This window comes from Carassius auratus, chromosome 45, assembly GCF_003368295.1.
Source record: "Carassius auratus strain Wakin chromosome 45, ASM336829v1, whole genome shotgun sequence".
NCBI lineage: Eukaryota > Metazoa > Chordata > Actinopteri > Cypriniformes > Cyprinidae > Carassius > Carassius auratus.
Window position 1 is genome coordinate 17,266,115 of NC_039287.1, and position 23,354 is coordinate 17,289,468.

The 23,354-nt window shown below is 40.6% G+C and overlaps 1 protein-coding gene across 12 annotated transcripts in view; it reads right to left on the minus strand.

Moving 5' to 3' along the window:
• LOC113063443 (protein tyrosine phosphatase receptor type K) overlaps window positions 1–23,354 on the minus strand; it is a 155,931-nt gene that overhangs the window by 102,572 nt on the left and 30,005 nt on the right. For all 12 annotated transcript variants that reach the window (XM_026233833.1, XM_026233832.1, XM_026233834.1 and 9 more), the window contains one exon: window positions 9,642–9,764. In XM_026233833.1, coding sequence (XP_026089618.1) covers window positions 9,642–9,764 — 123 coding nt within the window. The remainder of the gene's footprint in view (window positions 1–9,641; window positions 9,765–23,354) is intronic.

Below are 23,354 nucleotides of genomic sequence, written 5' to 3' on the forward strand. Positions count from 1 at the left end.
CACTTACTCCCATGTCATTCCAAACCTGAAAAAGCTTTGTTTGTCTTTGGAACAGAATTTAAGTTATTTTTGGATGAAAACCAGTTTTCGTCCTAATTTTCTTAAATTGTGTTCCGAATTTCCGTTAAATTGTGTTTTAAGGGTTTGGAATAACATGGGGATAACAAGGACCACATTTTTATGTTGGGGTGCAGAATCCCTTTAATCTTAAAACCAAGAGTTTTTTTTTTTTTTTTTACTTCATGCATTAGATTTTTCTCTGAACTCAACAGGTCTGTTGACATTACGGCTAAAATATTCCCAAACGAACTGAATCAAGGGCTTGTGCAACAAATCTGGACTAGTTCCCCACTGATTCCCCTCTGATCTTGAACCAGATTTTGAACCAGTAAACCGAGTGAAAAAGCTCCACCAAGCAATGTGCAAAATGTTGAGTGAAAACCATTTGCTAAAAACCAAGTGAAGTAAACAGATCGTTTGAGAAATCACGTGGGATTCTAGCAGGAACACCAAAATATATACTCAGGCATGAGGACACAATATTTCTGAAGTTCAGAATCAAAGACTCACTCGTACACTTGGCAGTTGGCCGTGTGCTGATTACTGAACGATTTTCTAATCACTCCACCAGAGAAATGGTTCCATGTATCGGCCGAGACGCACAGGCCCATATAGGATCTGGTTCCAGTTCTTTAAGCATGTGATTGCACTGAGAGGAAAGCGTTTCAAATCTCAAACGCCCAGAGGATGGACATCAGGAGGAGAGAGGACAGACTTCACCACCATTTGTTCAAATGAGCGTGCATCTGTTCATCTGTCTCCCCACGGCCAGGAAGAGAGATGACCAGCTTCATCTTCCGTCAGAGATAAAGTCTACATGAAATCCATCCTCTTTACTGGCTAAACAAACGCCCCTGGCCATGCCGTGTGCAGTTCATCAGTTGCGTGTTATTCCAGATTCAGACTCTTTTTTTTCCTCTGGTGTAACCATTGGTCATGTTGGTGGGGAAAAATAATCTTACATAAAACATGACAGCCTGACTCTGCTGCACTCAAGGCCACTGTAAAATACTGATAATCACAAACCTGTGAGAACCTTTATGAAAGAAAATGCTTCAATATTCATACTTACATAAACGATTGCATCCAATGGGACAATTTACTGTAAGTAGAAATTGATTTAAGAACCGTTCATTCTGCTCAAGTTTAATGAATAAGACGTTTTACAATATGTCAGTAAGATATATTTTAAGTAACTGTGAATTTTGAAAAAATACAAATGTTTCATGGTTTCCATAAAAAAAAAAAATATTTTCAACATTGATGATCATAATCAGAAAAATATTTCTTGAGCAGCAAATCATCATATTAGAATGATTTCTGAAGATCATGTGACAAAAAAAAAAGAAATAAATATACACAAGGTATAGTTACAAAATGACTTCCCTTTGATCTCTGGCTATTCCAACAGTTAAAGGGATAATTCACCCCAAAATGAAAATGTACTTTTCCAAGTAAGTGACTATTTTTCTTTAGAAGAACAGTAAAGACGATCTGTGGCTAAAACCATCATCCTTGTTGATTCATAAAATGCAAGTTAGCTGTTACTGTAACTTTAACAGTAAAAAAAAAATACAACTTCCATAAACAATGGGAAACCATAAAAACGTTCTTTTGGCTGCTTCATTGGAGTTCTCGGTTCACGCTTGCACATATCAGTGGCTCATCTGCCTTCAGTCTGAGTCGAACCGTTTCCTCAGTTCGGTGACTGTTGGAGGAACTGGAGTGCTGAATCAGTTTATTCCTCTTAGGATCAGATACGCCAGTATTTTGACTCATTTGGAGTCAGAGTGACTGTTTGAATCAAGTAACTTGTAGCTCTGTGCTGCTCAAGTCGAGAACTGTTTCAGACGCTTCAGTCTGACTTAGTCAACTGATTCAACTAGTTCACCAAAAGGAATCGGTTGAAAAGACTGATTAACTCTGGACAATGTTACATTTACAATTAGTCATTTTGCAGACACTTTTATCCAAAGTGACTTAGAATTGGAGTTTTCAGCTGTCACTTAAAAATTTTCATGGATTCAGTATTCCGGATCGGGGTGGGAAGATCATTCCACCAGCCAGGAACGGTAAAGGAGAATGTTCTGGAAAGTGATTTTGTGCCTCTCTGTGATGGTACCACGAGGCGTCGCTCACTAGCGGATCTCAGACTTCTAGAGGGGATGTAGATTCATAATAGTGAGTTGAAGTAAATGGGTGATGAATCTGTGGCTGTTCTATATGCAATCATCAATGTCTTGAACTTAATGCGAGCCGCAACTGGTAGCCAGTGCAAGGAGATAAAGAGAGGTGTAACATGTTGTAAATAATGTTCAGTTTCTTACACAAACCGATCATTTCATTTCATAAGACCTCAGTATATAGTCAGGAGCCATGGGGATTCATTTATGATTCTCAAAGTGTCAGTAGCTACTGAACTGAATTTGTAAGTATTTTATTAAAATGGATTTGGGTGACTTTTGCTATATAGTGTGTTTACTTTTGTATAAAGGGAATATACCAAGTATATTGTCAACAGAGTGCTGTACAAAGAAATTATAAACTATTTCTGCTATTCGTGGTAGTATGCAGTACACTAGTATTCCATTTCAATCACCCTACCGGGCTTTATTTTGTAATAATGCACATTATTCTGCTTATTACTTGGATATGCTCCAAGTGGATATGAATATTTAAGATTTAAAAAAAAAAGAGAGAGATTAAACTAGCAAAGTTACAGAGAAATCACCTGACTGAGACAACCAATTAAACAGTAAATATTAGAGCACAGAATGACACCATTGACCAACCGCAATCAAGTATTACGCATGTAATAAAGCTAAATACAGCCTGTGTAAACAGGGAGTTAAACTATGAACTCAGGCAAGTGAACTGTGAATGCTGCCGGAGTAATTGAAACACTCCCGGGGAAAGCGTGGCGCTCACAGCGAGACGTTAATGGCTGCAGGTGAGAACAGCGGCGTGGATGTCAGAAGGTATGTGTGTCCCACCGTTTCCTCTATAAACGCCCATTGGGTAAACACTCGTTACTCACAAACTCTCCAGGCAAACCGAAAGGTCAAAAGTTGGTCGCGTGAACCAAACCGCGAATCCAGATGGCACTAGCATTCAGCCAAGAGTTACTGGCAGATAATGAAATGGGTTCATGAGCAATTTTTGATTTATGTAAGTGCTTCCTTATGAACTTGCTGGAGAAGGTTTGTGTGAAGTGCTCATTAATCGCTTCAGTGTGAAACGAAGAAGAAAACGATGAGAGCAACAGAGGATAGACGACAGAAGGCTCGACATATTAGACGAGTGAGTTTGGCTGGCTCTCAAAGCCACAAGAACACATGAGCACAAGTTCAGATCCACAAAGCTCAGATTTGAGGCTGGTTTAGCGAGTACAGAGCTGTGGTTTATGTTAGTATGCTGTCCAACACTGGACAGAGAACTAAACCACCACACCACTAATGACACACAAATAAATTACACACTACAGCTTTTTAATACTGTTTTTCACAATGCATTATATGATTGCATTCATCACAATAGACACCAGTTGAGCTCTCTTCCAAATTGTTCAAAAAAAGCACTTGGAATGTTTTGTGAGTGAGAAATGTGTTCGACTTCACTGAATGTTTGTTCATTACACCACTGAAATGACATGAATGTTCAGACTTGTCTTCAGTGAACGGCTGTGATGCATGGATTGGCCATTGTTGCCAAGTAATGGCGGATATCTGTCAGCGTTTTGCCAGAGAACCGTTCGCCAGTGGTAAAACTGTTCTTTTTGTTAGGGTTGTAAGGTTCATTGCTGCAAGTTATCTGAGAAACAGTTTTTACAGGCAGTCGTACTGCAGGAGTAGTATTGTCATTCCAGAGAGCGTTTGATTGGACAGAAATCTGCGTGCAATATGATGTCATCACAGAAATCCACTTACAGTACAATCTTCTAAAAGTACACTAGCACACAGATGACTGCAACGCTAATAAACATGGACTAAAAGCCACAAAACTGCAATTGCATGGGGTCTTTGAAGAACGGCTCAGATTGTGAGCTTGAAAAGACAGCAATTTCCAGAGCTGCCTCACACACAGTGGGAAATGGGGCAGTTTTTAAAAAAGATAGACGCTGCAAAAAAAAAAAAATTTATAATACAAAGCACAGTTCAATAAAGCACAGCAAAATAACAACAAAACAGAGCCGCTCCAGTTTGATCTGCTGCTCATTCCACAGGTGAAGATGTCCCGTTCTTTAAACCGTCACTGTTTTACAGCACAAAACATTATCACAAGACTTCTGGGGAAAATCATCAAAAAGAGCTACACTGAATGAATACAACTAATGTAAATCAGTTAGAGATAGCAATTGCAGGTCTCCACCTTTCACAGCGCATAATTCAGCTCTTTTAAATCAAGAGGTTGAGACTATTTAGAGAAGAAAGAGAGAAAGAGATTGAGAAACAAGAAAGTGAGTAACGGAGAAGGAAACCACCAGTCATGACATCAGTTATTGATGATTTGATGTAAAACAGACCTCCGTTTCTCGTTCCAGAGAGTGTAGGAGTTCAGTGTGAGCACAAAGACATATCTTCAGTCAATGTGAAATGTGCAGCACATTAGTGTTCTTGTTACACACTTGTGCAGAATGCAGCCTCAATCGTGCCAAAACCACACAGACACACCCAGAGCAATCAGAAAACACCTCGCCGAGCCAAATCTACACTTGTGGAGCAGTCGACTTTGTGAAATCCACTTACAATGTTCTTGCACAATATTCAGCGTATATTAACAAAAAAACTAGTTTTTCTGCTACAAAACCTTTAAGATTTCTAAATATGTAAATGAGCTGTGCTGTAATTGGCTAAGCCTGTATAGATGCCGTTCAAACAAGCCGAGACAAACCCTAAACAACAACATATTTAACTACACATCAGTGGTGAGACTGATCATTAACGAACCCTCATATATTATTGAAAATGCGATTCATTTAACTGTGATTTTACGTCCTATAATCTGCAGGGGTCTTAAATGGAAGACTCTGTCACTGAATGACTAAAGGCACAGCTTAAATGAGCAGTTTTGTGAAAATATAAGCTGATCTGTAATCTCTGAACATTAAGAGAGGAAGCTGACCTGTCAAACACATCCCATCCGAGCGCTCTTTGATTGCTCATGAAATGTGAATAACTGAAACGGGTTGCTGGGTTTTTGGCAGTGATGTAAAATGTGGACATTCACATTCAGATCCCCTCCGCTCATCTGCTGCTCAGAGAAAACACTGACTTCACCGGAGGAAAAACTGCACAGTAAAACCCCACAAATGAAATGCATTCATAAAGAGCCATTTTGGGCCATTCAACACAGCCTTAACGACCATTTTACCATAAATCCAGGGTTACCGCTATTACAATAAAATGTGCAAACAAAACTACCAATTCTGGAAGCTTCTTATACTGACAGAAGGAGATCTGCACTGATTTATTATGATTTCACCGCAGTGAATCGTTTTTGGCAGAAACTGCTACAAATGTGAAGAATTCCATTGGATAAACCGACAGAACTGAAATGCATAGTAGTCATTATCTAAATAAGGCTAGATGAGAGGCGTCAGCAGCTATCCAAACACTATCTCGGTGCTAACACTCTCAACAAGATGGCTGACAGAAGACGCTCAAGATGGCTGTCACACTTCCCACAACACTAACGCGACTCTTCCGCGCTAACAGCCGAATCTCAACCTGCCCCCGCCGCCTCTGCAGCACACATCAGTCCAAACTGCTGGGCTTCTGTAAGAGCGCTCTCATTTAACTTCTCCTTCGTGGAAGTGACCCACATTCCCGGGAACAGTCCCTTTTGTCAGGCAGACACTGGCCAAGAGATGTAGAGCGGAAAGCTCTGTCACTGTCCTTCCCAGCGATCCTCACACGCTCAAGACCTACAAAAGCACATTTCTTACAGATATATCTTACAGATATATATCATATCTATAAATTGTATCTGATATAATTCAAAAGTGACTACCTCCTTACGTAGGACTGTCTATAAATATCTAACTTTATACCAAGTACCCACCATGCAATGGTCATACCACAAAAACACATATACTTACACTATATTTTTTTAATGCATAAATCTTGTTTGCTTTAGTTATATTCGGTGATACTGAATAATATTTTGACTTGAATAAAACCAACTAATGTACATGTTACCATCTTCAGTAAAGTGAGACAAGATTCAGCAGCTTAACATGAACATAAAGGGGTCATCAACTGGCTTATTTTTAACTGGCTGTTATCTGAGGTCTGCTTATGATGTTAAAATGGTTTTAAATTCAAAATGTCAAAATCAATAAGTAATAGGCTATTTTCTACCCTGGTTTTAAGGCCGGATTGAGAAATGCTGGTTTCTATGCGTGTTTATGGTAATCTGTGGTGAAATGAAGCGAACAAACGCTTAATGTTTTACTCACATTAGTTGAAACTTCATAAAAAATAAAGTTCAACCACGCATTCCCAACATTTGCATACAAAGGAAGGTTATGAAGCGACTGTGTTCTTCCACAACCGGACACTGTACGATATTTTGAGATCTTTAACGATATGTTTATTGCTTGGTTTCTCGATCTGGTTTAGCAGCACTTCTGTTATTTCCCTACTATGTCATGTGCGAATGAGTAGGCGGGGCTACATAATTAGGAGGCAGGGTCAATTACAGTACAGGATCTTGCATTCTCTGGGCCTTGTGTTCATAAAAGCTTTTATTACAGTAACAAGGATGTTTTCAAATCTGAAACTTGCATGATATTCTTTTAGTATGATGATCTTTTAAAAGCTGAAGTAAAAGTTGATTTCTCAATTCATGGCTATCAATGAAAAACATCAAACAGGTTCCACAGTCTCATTGCACACATCATGCACACCCCCTCAAAATAAGTTTGATTGTATATTATGCTATTACACTATTTCTTAGCAAACATTTGCAGTGTACTCAACTACATCCATGCGATTACCTGACTGCTGTGTAGATGACTGTTACAAAACCGTTTCCCATAACTTGATAAAAACACGGACTCCGAGCTCTGTGTTGTGTAGGATGTGCAGAATAAGGCAGTAAAATAAAGCAGAGATTAGGGTGGATGGGGGAGTGCTGTCTGGGTCATGTCAGGGTTACTCCCTGTGCTAAGTGTGCACTGCACTAAACTTCATGACATTCACATGCTTCCCAAAGCCAGATAACAGCGTCGGTCCCTCAAGTGGACCAGGAGCTCAACGTGAACAGTGGCGGTGACGACTTCAACGGGTTTTACAGCTGGAGATTTAGGTGTGTTTAAAACGGCAGGTGTTCTGTGGCACACACATGTTTCAGAGGTCGATCCCCGAGGCGGATCTAAGGGCCCTCAGCTGAGACGTGCCAATTTTACATCTGAGGTGTTTTATAGAGAGCTCCATCTCCATATGAACACCACTCAACTTTACTAGTTCTGGGTAGAACAATTCCAACAATTCTTTCACCATAAAGGTGTGTTTACTTTTACATTTAAAATCAGTCCAATAAAATATTTTCCCAAATCCATAACCTGCAAATCAAAAGTGCTGCTAGTAGATTGAAAGCCAGTAAACATCAGTAACACTCTGTCTGGAGGCGGATCACATGACCTTCAGTGTCTGCACTCCCATTGGTAGTCGCTGTCGGCTGTGTCGCTTTAAAACAAGAACACTATCAGTGTGACCACCCCTTCAGGCTTCAGGATATGATACAAAAAACAACAAAAACAAAACCTAGCATCTAATGGGTCTGTGCTAATCCAGCATAACTCAAATGTGTCCCTGTAGGTGTAGAGAATCCTCTCCAGGGTTTGTGCTCACTTACTGTTACACCGAGTCACTGAGCCGCACCGTCCAAACGACTCCCTGAAGCACTGGGACGTCAAGCCATGCAGCTAGCGTCACTTAATGTGTGGAATTATGGGAAAAACACACTGTGCTTTGTGCGTCATTTTATAAAACATTTGTTCTTGCAGACAGTGCAGGAGTGGACCACAGTGAACTGATAATAAACCAGTATAAACTCATGATCCTTTTTAGTCCACATTTGTCTTCTGTCCATCTGTTTTGTCTTTTTTTGTCTTCATCCTTTCCATTTTTATCTCTCTTTTCCAGTTTATCTTTCTATCCATATTTCAATCTCTTCCCCTTTACATTCTTCTCTCTTTTTGTCTTTTCTTGTCCATTTTCTGGTCCACTTTTATGTCTTTTTCTGTCCATGACTTTCTTTTCTCTTTCTACCTTTTCTTCTGTGCTGTCTATCTTTCTGTTTGCATTTCTCCCTCTTGCTGTCCATCTATCTCTATTTCCCTTCTAGCACGCCCTATTTTCTGTGTTCATATTTCTGTCTTTTCCTGTCCATTTTATGTCTACATTTGCCCTTTTCTGTCCATCTTTGTATTTTCTATTCACATTCATCCCTCTTTTTATCCACTTTTAAAATGTTTTTGTTCATATTTTTGTCTTGTTCTCTTGTTCTATCTACTCCTGCATAACTTTTTGTACACATTTCTTTTTTTGTCCACATATGTCTCTTCTAGTCCATCTCCCAGTCTCGTTTCCAGTCCATCTCTCTGTCCACAGTTATTTTTCCCTGTCCATTTTTGTCTCTTTCTGTCCATCCCTCAGTCTTTTCCCTGTCCATCCTTCTCTCTTCCCCTATTTCTTTTTCTATTATAACTTTCCATGAGGGACAAGTCTGATGAGAGTCCCCTTAATACTGACTTCAGCCCACGAGGACACACACCAGGAAACACAGTCAGAAATCAAGCCTGACGAACGTATGCCTTTTAAATGAAGCCAAAATCACAAAACATCAAATGATCATTTTGTTCCATTCGTTTGCTTGAAGGTGTTAGTTAGCCGGGCACCTCCGCTATAATCATAAGAACTGCAATGTTCTCCTTCAGGTCCTCTTCTAGCGAGACAATACCTGACGGAAAGTTCTTAATATCTTATTTGTTAGTGACTTCAGCTGAGAGTGAGATGCTTTAATTTTCCTGAGCAGAATCTGCTGTCTGAAAACGAGTGATTAAGCATCAGAGAGGTGAACAGTGAAGGTTGCAATGCTCTTGTTCGCATCTTCTTTCAGCAGCACATTCAGAAAGCTTAATTGTGTCACGTATGACAGTCCTTTGACCAAAGCCTTTTCCCCCTCCGGCCCTTCACACAGTTTGTCATGTAAATGGAGAAGTATTTTCCGATCCCATCCGAGGAGTGTTCGGAGAGCGAGAGCGGGTGAAGGAAGATTAATGTTCTGTTACCTGCCTATTCTCTCTCAACTTCTTCAGTTCTCCGGTAATGGCTTTTAGCCTGAGACGATAAGACGGCGCTGCAAATTTGTTCAAATGTTAGGAGCCCATTAAAACCTTCCTAAATCTGCCTTACTGCTTAAACAAGCCCAAGGGCAGATAAAACCACGCGTCTCCTCTCTCTCTCTCTGTGTTCGCTCAAACTGAAGACTGGCCGCACTGTCTCAGGTTAGCGAGGACGTTAAATAAATGTAAATCTAGTTTAGTCCGGCTATGAGCAGGCGTCTGATGGACTCACCCTGGGGCAGGTCAGAGGGCAGGTAGGGCACTTCTTGAGCGCTGACGTGTGTCCAGTCGAAGTCGTCGTAAGGATCCTGCTGGTAGTCACACTGTGCTGGACCATCATCAAACGTGCAGCCGCCTAGAACAGAGCATCATTATATACATGTTACAACTCCAACACAAATGTACTTTATTAGCACTGTGAATGACAAGACAACACAATGTTTTCAATACAGAGACAGTGACTATTAAACCCAACCAAACACACGTTTTCTAGTAGCCTACAGCTTCAATCTGAACACACTGTTTAGTTACAAACTTATGGAAGGAATACTTTTTTACTTTATCATATGAATACTTTTGCATATGATCATGATATATGAATATGAAGGTTCACATGAAATGATGATCACATCAAAGTACCATAGTACCATCTAACACCATGATGACTGTACCATGTTTTGGTGAGATTAAACCGCCCCACTGATTTAGCTCATGACAGAAGGACAGGACACGGTCTTCACGTCTGAATCTAGTGCTGTAGGTCACTCATATCAAGCGTCCTCTGTTTGTGTTCCTCAAGTCAGCGATCATGTTCTTACATCAGCGCCGCACCGGACATTGTTACTCATTTACAGAGATGGCAGATAGCTCAGTCTTATTCTGAAAACTGCAGGTGAACCAGGGTGACAGTGAGTACTAGTACAGTACATAGTCAAAGACCAGCTAACAGAGCTTTATAAAGCTCTTCCAGTGCACAGACCTGCACCAAGCATAAATCATCCCTGATTCATACCCTTATTAGTGCACAGAAACAGCAGTGTATTACACACTTACAACATACAGTGTAGGACAGTGTTCCCATCAAGAGTGTGTCAGATCCTGCTGCCATTCTGTGTGTGTGTGTGTGTCCGTGTGTGTGTGTGTGTGTGTTTGGTGTGTGTGTGTGTGTGTGCGTGTGTGTGTGTGTATGTGTCTGTGCGTGTGTGTGTTTGTTTGTGTTTGGTGTGTGTGTGTGTGTGTGTGTTTGTGTGCATGCGTGTGTGTGTGTGTGTGTGTGCGTGCGTGTGTGTGTCTGTGTGTGTGTGTGTTTGTGTTTGGTGTGTGTGAATGTGTGTGTGTGTGTCTGTGCATGTGTGTGTGTTTGTGTGTGTGTGTGTGTGTGTGTGTGGTTGGCGAAACCGGCTCCCCTATTCAGCTCTTAAGTGTAAGTGTGTATTGTTCACTCCCCACAGGATGTTGAATTGATGTTTGCATTGAAATGACAGCATGATGAATCTACTGAACTGCAACTCAAAGAAATTTACACAACTGATGAATTGCATTAGTAAAACACAAGCTTTGAGACCAGATATAAATAATCCCATAATTCACTTTGACTAATTATGCCAAATTATTCCATGGCATATCCAATAAATATATTTTCACTGCATATGCATTTTATTTTCTGGTGTTCTGCCATCATGATCCATCAAATAAAAGACACTAAAATTTGAAATTGAATATAATTCTATATAGTTGAATATAAATGTATTTATATGCTGTCAGTATAGTACATGCATTTCACTGAGTGTTCATGTGTGTGTGTGTGTGTGTGTGTGTGTGTGTGGGCTCAGATGGGAGCTGATGCAGTCTGAACAGACATGAGAGTAGACAGCAGGACGATCTGTCACCGCTCTGTGTGTGTGTGTGTGCGCGTGTGTGTGTGTGTGGATGTGTGTGTGCGTGTGTGTTTCATTTTCTCATGCATGGTTTCTACAGTTCTCTGTTGGCTGACAAATATCAGTACATTTCCAATGCTGAAGCAGGTGGCTCTTTATCTCTTAAAAATAAACTTAAAAATGAATAAAAATACATTTTTAACAAATATATATATACATATATATTTCATTTGCAGTATTTTAAGGAGCACTGACGGAGTGGTGCTGTATGGGCTCAGTAAAGTATGACAGATTGTGTTGATCTCTACAAACTAACAATAAGCCAAAAGATGGGGAACTGAGGCATGCACATTTCTGCATCTTTAAGGACTTCATGAAAACAGTTAGTATAATAAAGTCCACCATTGAGGTAAGGGAGAGTAACACAGAATCTTACCCGCCGACATCTCCATCTCCAGACTGGACACTGATCTGAAGGATCTTCTGAAAAACTGTCTGAGAGGCCGTCATGACTGACTCAGAACTTGTTAGTGACTCTGAAGCAGTGCACTCATTATGTGAGGTTTTCTCACCTGTGTAAAGGTCAGACGCTCCGTGTTTTACATCCACTGACCTTTACAACCTCTCAGTGATTTCACAGAGAGAGCACAAATCCAGACAGATGAAGGTGTTAATTAAACGGCCCTGCATAATGTTGGGAAAGAAATATCTGCAGCTTCCCAAGAGAACACACAAACGTATCTCTGCAGCGAGGGCTGTGACACCAGCCCAAAGTTACACATGGAAATGAGTCCTCATCGCTCTACCGATCTCTACGCCAGACTGTGTCGCGCCAAAAATCACAATGATCTCAACTTTGAGACACAAGCACCTTTTGCAGATTCCTCTATGTAAGCATAACTGAATTTGAAGGGAATATCCTGTGCCAATGTGGTGTAGATTTAGTTTTGAGCGAGTAAAACACACGTTTCAACTCAAACAGACTGGATTGAGTGTGTTAATGAAATGATGGCACACTTCATCTGACTGATAATAAAGCAGACTAATAACGCCGCTGTCACGGACTGCTAATGTCATACTGAAATCACTTGAGCCCCACAAAACTAAAAGACATGTCACTTCTCATGCATCCAAGAGCACTAATAAAAGTTACATTATGAGCTGAGCCTCAAATCTCTGCCAACATCATGAAATCATATTTAGTGTATTTCTGTTCAAATCGGTCAGAAGCATGAAAATAGGCAAATATTGCACAAAAACAGCTGTGGGTGGGTTTTATTTAAAAGTACAAATATCACAACAAAACAATTAGCTTTTTGTTCTTTATCTTCCATTCCCTTCAGTAATATTCATCCGACTGTAAGATCACTGAATCTTACTTTAACCGCATGTCATTGAATTCTGTTCCTATGAAAATAATCAACAGAACCCAACAGTTTTTATCTGATTAAACCTCCCCATACCTGAACCGAGAATGAGCTTCATTTTTACCTATAATCATAGTCTTTAGAGCCTCTGTGAAAGGCCAGTGTGTGTGTGTGTGTGTGTGTGTGTGTGATTTGAACTGCTTCACTAAACAAAGAGACTCCCGAAACCAAAGCAAAACACCTTCAAATTCAAGACAAAATACAACACCCACGAATCGTCTCGCAGCGTTTAATTTATCTACAGCACAGGAAATTGAGCTCCGTCCTCGCAGCGCGTCTGCCCACACTCACACACACACACACACACACACACACACACATAATATTGTCCAGCATCACAAACCAGACACCTCCACACACCATCTGACTGTCTTTGACGCGCTTGGCTCTGCCGAGGGCCGGAATAGCTGCGGATAGTTGGCCCGAGGACAACAACGCCCGCTTATGTGCCGAGGACAGGAGTCATCTGTCCAAATCTGCCCAATCCCACTGCCTTACGCAGCGAATATCGGTCAGACCCCAGTGAGTGTGTGGCGTTTGCCGGCCGCTCATCTCTTGTGGTGCTCAGTGTTTTAATGATTCAGGAACGCCCGAGCACGGCTCCTGCATCCAGCAGCGCTGCCAGGACACTGACGGGGTGATTCAGCCTGGCTAATGAAATAACAGCCCGCTCTTCATTTACATCATAAAATAACTCATGTGTCTGATAAAACCTCAAAGCCCATTCACAGCCCCCAATAAACACAGGTTAACAACCCCATCCCCACACTCTCATAAACACTTATTAATAGAGATTGAGACAGAGACAGTCCCTACAAAAGAGCAGGACTCAAATTCTCAAATTAAAACTCAATCGACTCCTGATATTGCAAACTAGCCAGATGTGGAAAACAGTACAGCGGGAGGTGATGAAATCAATCATGAGCCCATCAGCTCCAGAACCAAACTGACAAATACAGATAATGATCCAATCAGCATGAAGAAACTCAGATCTGCAGTGCTGTTTTATTATGTTCAGATCTGCTCCATTCTGTTCTCCTCTATTAAGATCTGCTGTTTCATCTCTTTTACCTACACTTCTAACTGTGAAAGCAGTTTTTACTCCTTGCAGTGCCAAAATGCTGCTAGAAGGTCAGCGTAGTGACAGACAACCAATCATAAACTCAATAATGGTTACTTTATGAGCTTTACAAAGCATAAACCCTTTAAAGCCCTGTTCTGCTTCAGAGGCACATTAACTAGAGTGATACTCTGGGTTGTTTTTATAGTCTTGCCTCAAAACATCTGTAAGACAAACTAATGCTAGTGTAAAAGTAAACTCAGGTTTCTCCACGACTTTCTAAAAATGACCTTGGTTTCACAGTTTTACACGTGAAAGACTGCAGCCACTATAATATTATAATAATAATAATAGCATAATATGATGGTCAATGGTGCTGAAGAAAGAGATAAACCCCAAAGGACTCTGACTTCTGTGACTTTCAAAACCCCACAGACAGCTGTGACGACGGCTAAATGGCTTCTCTCACTTTCGCCTAAAACAAAATGTGCAATTATGTAGAAATGACAAAAGCTGACACCTGTCTGTAGGTAAACTATACGTGTCACTTCCACCGCTGCGCTCGAGTGCTTCAATTCACAGCTACAGAGCGTTTTGACCACAGCTTTACGGATGTTTCAGGTCATTTTTGTGTGGATCATCGAGTGGACACATTCCTGTGAAAAGGGAGAAGCAGTCTTCTTGAAGGGCACAACATTATTTTCTGCTTTCAGAGCAAAATGTCAAAAGCGCACACATTGTAAATGGATTTCCCACAAATTAAAACAGCTGAAAGCAACACCTTCAGAGACTGTCCCAATACTCCTCAACCCCTCGATGAAAGCACTGTCACAAAACCCCGAAACACTACACACACCACGGACATGTGCTCCGCACCTTTGCCCTGCTCCAGCAGAGCCTCGCATCGGTCTTCAGTCTCACGGGTGGATCTCTGAGCCTTCACAAACCACTGCTGAAGAGGTTCACACAGAGCTGAACACAGACCCTCGCTGAGGTGTGGGACGAGAGCGAAACAGAGAGAGCAAGCCTCTAAACAGATCCAATGACCCCTGCAGAGGAGAGCCAATGACCCTCATTCAGCTCTGACTGTGATTAACTCAATATAGGAGTTCTGTACAGATAACATTATCACTTTTACCTTTTTAAATCACTTAATTCAAATAAATCAACATTATACCAAGTTTGTAATAGTAAAAGCAAGAGAACTAGAGTTTAGTAAAGTAATGCATTTCAACACGAAAATACTATTGCAATCTTTCAACTTGAAAATATCATGTTTAGCTCATGTCTTACTTGCCATTTCTTTGTAGTTAAATGAAAATCCTGTCATTAATGACTCACTCTCATGTCGTTCTAAACCCGTAAGACCTCCGTTCATCTTCCGAACACAAATGAAGCTCATTTGAATGAATTCCGAGAGCTCCCTCATCCTCCTGGATTATTTTACAGATTTCCTCACTACGTTTCTGGACGTTGTTCAGGTCAGGACCCTTGCTGTCTATGGGAGGTTCAGAGATCTCAGATTCCATCTAGAACATCTGAAGATAATCAGAGGTCGTAAGAGTTTGGAACGACATGAGGGCATGAGTCATTAATTAGTCATCTTTGGGTAAAGTATACCTTTAATTGTAAAACATGATTATCAATATCTGAGAGAAAATTGTTTCCATGCCAACTTTTTTTCCAGTGTATGCCAAAACTACTATAAATTACACAAATACCATACATTTTAAAGGCTATTTACATTTCAAAACAGCTAAATTTGACAAAAGAGATTTTTGGCTACTTTTAGCTTACCTCACACTTTATCACCATTAAAACGGAAGTATTTAGGAAGTATTTTGGAATTTGTGCTCAGCTTCTTTAATTTGATCAGCCATCCCAATCACTTCGACACTGATGAGCGATGGCAGACTGCTTAGGCAGCCAAAAATGTATGTATGTAATATATATTAAAAACATTTTTTTTTATTTATTATTATTTTTTGTCATCAGCAAATAGATGGCCAATTTGTCCACTTCTAATTATGAGTTAGGACATAAGAATGGACATTAACAGAGTGTGAGGTTATTGCATCGCCTCGCTCTGCTGTAAAGCTGCTTGTGAAAAGGCTGGGGTGTTTTTAAAACAGCTGAAGCACTGTCAGGATTCTGAAAACAAACTAGATTTACACTTTCTCTTTTCTTCCATTGTCAAGCACAAACAATCAAGAGCCCCCTGCAGGAGCTCACAGTCCCACCACACTGGAGCTGATGATGATGTCACACCGGGCCTGGAGTCGTCCCGCCCTCCCAACAAACACAGACTTTGATGATAGAGAGAGAGCGCAGGCTGCTTTACTGATGAGACGTCTCCTCTGTAGTTTAACCTGTCCCCACGCTTTCCTTCCGCACCATTTTACAGCGGAGAAGAACAGAAGACGCGAGTCGGCAGCATATAATTACCCACGAACGCGTGTGGCGCCCGCTCGCGACACTGCCACATTCTCACTTTTACTCACCACAATCTCTCTCCGACAATAAAACGCCACCGTGCCACTTTACACGCGATTACCTGTCACTTAAAAAACACAATATTTGTCTTCTCCATGCCGCAAAGGGAAAGAGTTTGATGTGTTCATATGGCAGTAGCCGTGAAATGTCAGGATATGAATAAAAATGATGCTTCCCGTACAGGAGAGGAAAGCGTTTCCACAGGTAATCATCAAAGCGGAAAGCAGTGGCATGAGTGTGCGCTGATCAATTCATGAATAAACGCTGAAAAACGCTGTGGAAAGGGCAGCGAGGCCTGGATCCGCAACGCTTCACCAGAGTTTATATCACAGCAGCGCAAATGCAGGGATCTGGACATAAGCTGATTTACAAAATGGGAAAAATATGAAAGGGCAGAGTTAAGAACGGGAAAAAAATGATGAATAGGTAAGTCGAAGAAGCGTGTGTGTGTGTGTGTAATGGGTGCTAGGGAGGTTGGTGTACTTCAACTTCTCACAAGCGTTTGAGGAACTGCAAACAATCAAGTGCGGTCAGTAAATGTGCTGAGGGTGCAAGAACGCACACGTCTCCCAGATCCAGTTCTCGTGTAATGGGAGTCTGGCTGAAGCCCAGGTGAGATGACAGTGAAAAATCGGCTGTGGATTGAAGTTGAGAACATGTCGGCTGGTTTTCTGTCTTTTGGCGTTACAGTTGGAACACCCTGTTGAGAAGACCAGCTTGTGTTCTGTTTTGGTCCTCAACAGGTTTCTAAACAAGCCTAACCAGTGAGACTCCTTTGGGCGACCAGCCAATTACTCTCTCACCCGGTGTCTTTGAAACGGTCTGGAGGTGCTCAAGGACAACTGAAGTTCACCAATAATGTGTGTCTTTCGCCCTGGTAGATCATCATTTTCTATATTACTGAATTAGCACGATTGCTTAAAGAACGTTTTAAGAGAGGAACCCCTGGCTGGAGTTTCAGGACCAGACCGCACCAGCATCACAGCCTTTATATCAAAACCACAACCTCTCTAATTCATGCCAAGAATTTCTTCTTTTTACTTCTCAGAAATCCAATTAAGTGAGAAACAGCCGTATCCTCTGGCTAGCCCAGGGCCGCTGCGCACGCTATTCAAGAGCTGACTTCTGCAGTCAAGGTGAGGAGATGAATCAGACTGAACAGCTAAGCCCTGACGGAGCCCAGATCCTGAGGCACATCCACACTGGCCACCGCTCATCTGTTTAACTGTGAGGAGAAACCTGCCCGACCTGCGCTGGTCAAATCTCAATGACACAATAGATCAACACTGTTGCCTGTCACACATCTCTCAATCAACCTGCACAGCTGCCGTTCCTGTGATCAAACCCGCTGCACACACACGTGGGAAAAGTGGGAAGTTCAGGGTAGATGTCATGAGATCTGGAGCACTGGATTGCAAAATAGCACTGCCTTAATTGGTATTTTTCTCTTGTTTTTGTTTTAGGAAAAATGCACTCAAGAAGCAGAGTTGTGTAAGATAATAAGTCTCGTTTAAAGAATGTCTGGAATTACATGTATTTATTTCTCACTGGCAGATTTCGTTCTTTGTTGAACATTGATCATTACTGACTATTTCTAAAATTTTTACACAGAGATAGACATCTGAAGTTCAAATAGTCATGTTGCATGAAAGACATTCATATACACGTTGTATTTCCTGCGGCATACATCTCATAAAACAATTTGGGAGAAAAAAGAACAGAGCACAGTCTTACAGCATGTTACAACCCGCACTCACTGCATCACACACACACACACACACACACACACAAACACACACACACACACACACACAGAGAGAGAGAGTAAAAGGTGTTTAATGGCACTGATGTGACTATTTTGTTGAGGCCAAATCTGCAGATTTTCTGGTCAGCAGAGTTTTACTGTCCACATCTGCAGGAGGTGATAAGCCATAAAAATGACCCACATTTGGCAGGACACTCTTAAACACACACACACACACACACACACACACACAAACGTCCTGCAATGGAAAATAAAGCCCATTGAAAACACTAATTTCACTTCATGCTGAAGTGCACCTTTTTAATTAATTATTTTTTTTGGGGTACGGTAAAGTAATTTCTCATAATGTGTAGAATCAAATACAAGATGCAGTGACTCTGTGATGCTTTTCATGATTGAGCACACAGCAACATTAACTCAATCTTTACAAAACAAAGTATATTTCAAGTTCATTTTATTACGAGTAATCTTAAAGTATATTTTCCAACAATAATTTGTGTATACTGCATACTGTAAATGGTGAACTGTCAGTTTACTCTCTTTTTTATATACTGCGAGTATACTTGTACATTTTTAACTTAGTTTTTCATCACATACTTTGCGATCCGTATATTACATTTTTATACTTGAAATATACTTGAAATATCCCTTTAATTGTACGTACTATAAGTAAAAAACAATTTGAGATGAAACAATTTCTGGTCAATTTCACAAATGATTACAAAGAAATGGCAAGTAACATAGTGAATGAAATGTGTAATTCTAAAATAGACTGAAATGGTATTTTCTTGGGAACATAATCTAGTGATCTTTGAAAGCAATCAGTCCCTACAGTGTAGACAACAGCGTTAGCTCAAGCGACAGCATCAGTTTGTGTTTGGACTATCTGTTTGTCTGATTTCAGTCCTGTCTGGTTACGCTAGAGACTCTCTTCAGCTTTGAACATTAACCGACGCGAGTGTGTGTGTTTGTGCTGAGGGCCTCCGAGAAAAGAAAAGAAAGAAAGAGTGAACATGTTTCCAGTGCAGCTGTGATAAACCTTCCCTTCGGCACCGCTGAGGTCACGGCTGGCAGCGACACACGGTTTCTTTGTGTTTTTCTCTGTCAAGGCAGTTCTGTTGTGTTCAGGAGCGTCTATTCAGCCTCAAATGGAGTCAAACAGAACAATCTAGAACAGCACAAATCACACACACACACACACACACACAGCGGTGGTCAGAGTGTGTGTCTATTCCTGAACAAGGCCGGACTGGATTGATCATTAACACACACGGTTAACATGACTAACTTCTGTTCCACATCCGGAGTTAAACAAGGTCAAAATCTCAATATAAAAAATTATTTTGCCCTTGGTTTGAACAAAAGCTGAAGTTTGTCATGTTTTAACTGTCAAAATGCCACTTTACGCAAGTCTTCCTCGTGTAGACTGGTTTCAGCCTGTACCGCTGTGACTCAGAACATGAATCTGCCTGTTTGAGCCCAACATGTCAGAAATGAATGTTTATTATGGGTTTAGCACAGACTTTCCTTCATCTTCAGATAAATAACTAACTAACTGAATGCCGTCACCGCACCGAATCACAGTCATGTTCACGTTCACGTCATGGCAGGTCACAGGTCTGTAGTGTGTGTGTTGTGTGTGGCTCAGAGAGGCTGAGGTGCCAGTGAATCGGACTAGTCATTAAGCCCGGCTTTAGGTCCCGACTAGAGCTGGATTTGAGGCTTCCAGAGAGCAGCACAAACTGGCACTGAGGAGCTCGTGGCACACACACACACACACACACACACACTGAGGTAAGCTGATAACAGCTGCTGAATGCTGGCCTGAAATACAACCAGACACTCACCGATCTGCTGACTTTGTTGGCAGTTCCTGCACTTTTATGGAAAATAAATCTGGGGGGTTCGGTGGATGTGAAGGTGAAGTGAGGTTGTTAAAATACTTTCTCATATACACAGTATATATAATACAGAGAGTCAACCAGTAATCCATTCACAGGTTAATCAGTCTGTTTGAGCATGATGACACGAAACACAGACTCAACCAATGAGGCGAGTTTGGGGCGGGATCAAAAACAGACAGAGGAATGCTGGAAAACCGTCACTGCAATTCTTCAGCAGAAATCACAACTTTAATTATACTATTCCTTTCAAATGAATATGAGGATACTAGTGTGTTTGTGTACAACTTCAGCATTGCAACCTTTTCCTTTTTATAGCCATGTCCCATATGATCTCAGAGCGAGTAATGTTGACAAACACTGAATGCACATTAATATCCTAATATAAGGTGGTTTTATACTGACGCTGGACACTAGACTGCACTATTCACAAACAGGGTTATTACTGTTGAAACGAGTGCTTATTTGAGTTACTGTTGTCTTTCTATCATCTCTAAGCAGTCTGACCATTTTCCTCTGACCGCTGACATCAACAAGGCACTTTCGTCCACACAAACTGCCGCTCAATGGATATTTTCTATTTTTCGGACCATTCTCTGTAAACCCTAGAGATGGGTGTGCGTGAAAATCCCAGTCGATCAGCAGTTTCTGAAATAGCACCAACAACCATTCCACGTTCAAAGTCTCTTAAATCCTCTTTCTTCCCCATTCTGATGCTCGGTCTGAACTTCAGCAGGTCGTCTTCATCACATCTAGATGCCTAAATGCATTGAGTTGCTGCCATGTGATTGGCTGATTAGCTATTTGTGTTACCAAGCAATTGAACCGGTGTACATAATAAAGTGGCCGGTGAGTGTAACTGCAATGACAAACACACACACACACACACAAAAACTTTAAGAACAAATCAAAATATTAATAAAATGTATAATATCTTAATTCTAAAATATCACAGTCAAACTCCTTCCTCCTCTTGTGTTCAGAGATGACTGAAAAGAGTCTGGTTTTCTCACTGTCACAGACACAACAAGATCAACTGGACTTCAGAATAAAAACTATTAATGATCTTTCTTCTTCTCACCCACAGCTATAATAATCATTCAGACAGTCAGAGAGAAGGATGTTCTCGCGGTTGTAAATCTGAAGGTAAACGAGCATGTTCGACTTTAAAACAGAGTGTCGAGGGCCTGCTGCAGACGCAACGACGGAGGGGAGTTTGGGAAACTTTATGGCAGCATTTAAAGAGCAGAGAGTCATTGACTTTACACACCATACACATGAATCACTCCTGGAGCTGGAGCGGCAGCCCAGAGGCGCATCACTCACCGGCTGGAGATGTGTGTGTACTGTAATATGAGATCTCACAATCAGAGGAACCAGTCTGACACTGACTCTGTGTGTGTGTGTGCGTGTGTGTGAGAGGTAAGAGCTTATAGTCTCAGGTAAGAGTCATTTAATACCTCTGCACACATTCCACACTCCTCTGAACTGCTGTAGTAATGAAGCATGCTGATCCCAGACCAGCTGAACCGTCTCATCCCAACATCATAATACACTTTGGGTGGGACCATCTCAGAGGCAGTCAGTAAGAGAACAAAAGCGCTTGGAGACGCTTCAGGCGATGGTGTTGCACCCTCAGCCCGTCTCTGTTTCTTTCTCTTCTTCTCTCTGTTGACCCGACAGCCCTGTCTCTCTGCATTACAGTCTGCTGGCTTGGTTTGGCCTTCTTCCACCCTAATAACGTCTACTGACTTTGAATGAAAGAAATTAGTGAATGATGAGCAAGGAAGATCAGGGCAATTAACAGACAGATAAAAATGATTTAGAGTGTGTCATGCTTCCATGAAATCCATCACCAGAGTCCGATCACATTCAGTCCCTGTCTAGCAAACATAGTCTTGTCTGGCAGACATACAGTTATTTGATTTGATTTGGTTCTATTGTTTTTGGTGGGGGAAACAGAGCAAAAGTATGAATGACTCATGATGTCAAACACAGATTTCTGTCCAGTTGAATGCTCTCTTGAATGAAAACATCCCACCCCGATACCTGACAAGCAGTAAATCATTGCTCATGGCTTTGGCGTAATTACAGTTCATTGGCTTCCCTTCAGCATTTCCTGCCCAAGCTTCCTGTTTCAACTAGTGGCCAAACTGATATATGGCATTTCTAAATTATTGGTTTTGACTAATAAACATTCCCGGTCTTCATTGGTTTATGGTCTGTCTGTTTAACAGCAGAAAGGCACACACTATAATATGTTTTCATACCCCAATTCCATTCTGAAAACATGTATTTATTTTAGGGCTGGGCAAATGAATGTGTTATTATCATGTTAAGAGATGAATTGATTAACTCTGACAACTATTTAATTGCGCATCAATGCAGTTTTTATTTTATGAAAGTCCATTGCTCACGGGCTCTGGATGCACATGAACAAACCAGTACCAGAAGTTCCAGTACGGTGCAGATCTGGACTCTGAGCATAACCATACTATAAACTATAACAAACTATTCAATATATTTTATATAAAAATATTAATGCCCTGGCAGTTTCATATAGCTTGTTTTATATTTAACTTGATCACATTGACGTTATAAGTTAAGATTTACAAGAAATATTTTAACTGCTACTATTTAAAAGGAATACTGCTGTAAAAAAGCACTATATTTGTTTGAAAATTTTTGGCAAACCAAATGTTAAAGCACTTTTGTTCATATAGCAGCACTTTGAAATGAAAAAAAAAGTGCACAATGCACTACTTTTGGAGGCATTATTGAATTTTGTGCATAATGCGATTAATCGCAATTAAAAAATTAGATTGTTGCCTAGCACTTATTTATATATAGTATAAACATGTTTTTGAATATCTCATAAATATTTTTTAATTTAATTGCAGTTTTACATTAATTGCATTTCTTTTGATCTTAAGTGTGCATTGTAAAGCATTAATAATGTGTGCAGTCTTGATCTCAAACTATGATGCTATATCCAGATGTTTGCTGTCATGTATGTGAAATTAGCATTACCTGGACTTTATTTTAGAAAGTATGAATCCTGGGCCCATATGTATAAAACTATTTAGAAATGCTCTTAAGAATAGTCTTAAGCTTTGACTTAAGTGTCAAAAAAATTCTAAGTAAAAAGTAGGACTTTTCTAAGAGTAGGAAACTTTTATAAAGAAGCTAAAAAGAACTTTTGGGAAAGTCTAAGACTGATTCTTAAGTGTTGACTGAGTTGACTCTTAAGTCTTGTGAACTAAGGACTACAATGATGTCAACACTAAATGGCTGACCTCGACCTCTGAATCAGCCAATAGTGAGCATGCTCATGTAAAGCCACAGGAGCACACTAATCATTCAAGGTAACTACAATAAAAGTCATTTAATTAATACACTGGAATATTTGAATATTTAGATAT